A 3,731-nucleotide genomic window follows, 5' to 3' on the forward strand; every position below is an offset into this window, starting at 1 on the left:
AAGCGGTTTTATTACTAGCAAAGGTATTAAAAAATTATGAATTTTAAAATGAAGTAGGGATCTTACTGCAAAAATTACTAAAACAAGAATTAAAAACCACAATCACAAATGTATGAAATTCATTCCTACTTTGGCAGCTTTATACACTTATCAAATTTGATAAATTTGTGATTGTGGTTATAATTCTTATCTCAGTAATTTTTATAGCAAGATCCCTACTTCATTTTAAAATTCATAATTTTTTAATACCTTTGCTAGTAATAAAACCGCTTGAGTTGATATAAACATATTTAGTATGTGTAATATTTCAACCTGATAATGATGCAAGCAAATAACATGGTTAATGCGAAAATAGTTAGGATTTTTGAATATATAGAAAATTTATTGAAAATATGCATACATTCCCTTAGTAAAAAAGAAAGAAGTATGCGTTTACAAAAATAAAAAGGAGTTTAATGGAAGTACAGGATTCGATTATCTTACAACCAGAAAACTATTAGCTATTAAACTACACTTCGTTTAAAAAACATGCTCTGAACTTTGGTGCCGTGGGTGCGCAATAAAAGTGACAGACAAATCCCCTATTTGATTATACAAGAGTTTACAGTGGTTGCTATTGACTAGGTACTTTCTTTGTAAGCTTATCAATTCAGAATTAGGTACGGTGTGTGTGTGTGTTGGCTTTGTTGTAAAAACATTTTATACCACAAATGCTGTGTTTCAGGTAAATACAAAACACGATGCTTTATGCAGCTTTGTCTGAATTAGTTGTTATGTATTATTTCCATATCAAAATATAAAATAAAAGAAAATTTAGAGAGAAAAATCCTGACTACAAACTTAGTTCATCTGGACCAATGAACGATATTTACGACATCCTGGTCTTTACAATTCATTTTGACGCCCTCTTTTTGGAAACTCGCTAAAATAAATAGATATCCCCACAAAAAATAATAAAAAACAATTAACCACATCATATTCATGTGATGAACACTTATATACTAAAACTAAATCGATAAATAACACAGGTCTGCGAATTTAAACTTCATAAAAGGTGTTCTGGTTTTAATAACGGATTTTACATAATTCAGCTACGCAGATTTTGAAAATAATATTTTGTTTTTCTATCACGTAAGACTTTTTTACAAATCGGGAAGAAAAAACTCTTACTAAGATCAAATTTACAACAAACTTACCACAAATATATCATAATGTGTTTGGGTCACTTACACAACCTCTTCTTGCCATAGCGACGAATGAATAATATTGAAAATAAAAAATACTGTCAAAGTGCACACACAAACAAATATTATCCAGAAATGACACGTCACGCAGCCTGTTAACCGTTTATATACTAGCGGTGTGTTTCTCGTTGGTTCTAGAACGATTGATAAGACTCACGTAGCGATTGGTCTAGAGAAATCTATAGCCACTGGTTGTCAACATTTTAAGTATAACAAAATGTGACCTGATTTGAATGAAAATGACTCACTTATGGAAAAGCATATATGACGTTTTGTGAACCATGTGTATGTGATGGAGAAAAATGGATATCATTTTCGGATTCAGCGGATAAGAATTACTGTAGAACATGTAAAACTTTCAAGACAATAAAATCATCGCAGGCCTGTGTAATTTATAGCATCAAAGTTTTTCTTGAACTATTCTATAAAAACTTTAACAGAAAGCTAATACTGAATAAGGCTTAACATTTGGTTATGAAAATATCAAGAAATATGAGCAATCAATAAAAGTATTATACGAAAATGTACTTACCACATTGCTATCAATGAGATTCGTTTCTGAAAATGTAGATAAATTATTAATTTAAATTAAGTGATTTAATAATATTAAGTAAATGCAACCTAAAACACTGAACAATCATTCTAACAGTATACGTTAAGGGCATATTACTCATCTTTCAAAGCAATATATAATTTATTAATACAGTTCACACTATATTTCATATTATCATCAGCGACAATGGTAACTAACGCCCTCTACTCTAATGTAGAAACAAATAATACTTTTGGAAGTAAAAAAAAATTTAAATCAAGTTGTATTAATTTATTGTATAATTATCTATAACGATAATTAAAAATGTCGTTCATTATGTATTCGACTTTAATAAAAGTACACGATATTTATCATTATTCTCAATATAATGTCTGTATTTTGAATAACAATCGCGTGATGAAACTAGATTTCAATATAAAAATTTCATTTAGAATTTGTAATTGGCCAAAACGTTTATTCTTTTACTTAGAATAACCAACCACTAATAAATATAGCTAAAATCACCAACATAATAAAAAGGCTTGCGGAAAGGTAGTTTATCATGAGCGACAAACCAATTAATAATATCGTACAATTCTGAATGATTTGCCCTGAAACGTAGAATAGAATCGTGAGAGAAACAAAGAAATAGGGTTCAGTTAAATTATATTTTGCAAATACTATCAACCAATTTCGTTATTATTACAATAGAGTTGTGTAGTGTAAATCATATACATAGTTTTATGAGATATTGTACCTTCTACCAAAAAACAAGGGCTCAAGTTTTCACTAAAGTATTCTCGTTACCGCTAGTTTTCTATTAGTATAGTTTCTTTATCTTTTGGCTTCATTTTTATTTATGAGTGCTACAGTTTGTAGAACAGATTACGTACGTTTAAGTCTGTTTCATTCAAAGAAACATTCACATTTTGGGATATTAAAAAATAATGCATAGCAACTTCTGTGTAAAAGATGGAACTTATTCTGGATGTCAATATTAGCTTTGATTTTATAACAAAGAAGACTATTTTCATTGTAAATTCATAGTCTTTTAGAACAAACGTTTGAGACATAATTCATGAAAAAACTATCTGAAGGAGGCAGTAATACTTAAGTTTCAGACACCATGGTCGCAAAGAGTGATATCCTTATAATCAGAATATATAAACGTTTCGGAATATATTATAAATGTGATATCCTTATAATTAGAAGATATAAACGTTTCGGAATATATCATAAAATGGTATCCTTATAATTAGAATATATAAACGTTTCGGAATATATCATAAAAATGATATCCCTATAATTAGAATATATAAACGTTTCGGAATATATCATAAAATAACTTTATTATTTAAGTTTATACTTAGAATCTAATTTTCGGGCTAGCATGTATTTCAATTACATCACTGTGTGATAGTGTTCTTCTCAGGTGTCAAGCCACCTCAGGTGCTGACCTATTACTTTAAGCCATTGTTAATTTATTTCAGCTTAGTTCACAATCCTACATCTGCACAATGTAAAGGCATAAGTAATAAACGTTTTTACATATGGGATATTAGGTGGCTGCAAGGACGCTTATAGATATCCACATATAGATACGAGTAAAATATGAATCGAATATTGGCTGGATTCCAGGAGGTCTCGATTTCTAATTAAATCGAATATTGGCTGGATTCCAGAAGATTCCTATCTCTAGCTAAATCGAACATTGGCTGGATTCCAGGCGATTTCTATTTCTAATTAAATCGAATATTGGCTGGATTCCAGGAGGTCTCGATTTCTAATTAAATCGAATATTGGCTGGATTCCAGAAGATTCCTATCTCTAGCTAAATCGAACATTGGCTGGGTTCCAGGGGATTTCTATTTCTAATTAAATCGAATATTGGCTGGATTCCAGGAGGTCTCGATTTCTAATTAAATCGAATATTGGCTGGATTCCAGAAGATTCCC

At 29.9% G+C, this 3,731-nt stretch overlaps 1 protein-coding gene across 1 annotated transcript in view; it reads right to left on the reverse strand.

Moving 5' to 3' along the window:
- LOC106469199 (solute carrier family 15 member 2-like) overlaps nt 1-3,731 on the reverse strand; it is a 34,593-nt gene that overhangs the window by 18,253 nt on the left and 12,609 nt on the right. The window contains exon 3 of the mRNA XM_022397635.1: nt 1,777-1,802. Coding sequence (XP_022253343.1) covers nt 1,777-1,802 — 26 coding nt within the window. The remainder of the gene's footprint in view (nt 1-1,776; nt 1,803-3,731) is intronic.

The sequence above is a fragment of the Limulus polyphemus genome, unplaced genomic scaffold, assembly GCF_000517525.1.
Source record: "Limulus polyphemus unplaced genomic scaffold, Limulus_polyphemus-2.1.2 Scaffold3352, whole genome shotgun sequence".
NCBI classification, from domain to species: domain Eukaryota; kingdom Metazoa; phylum Arthropoda; class Merostomata; order Xiphosura; family Limulidae; genus Limulus; species Limulus polyphemus.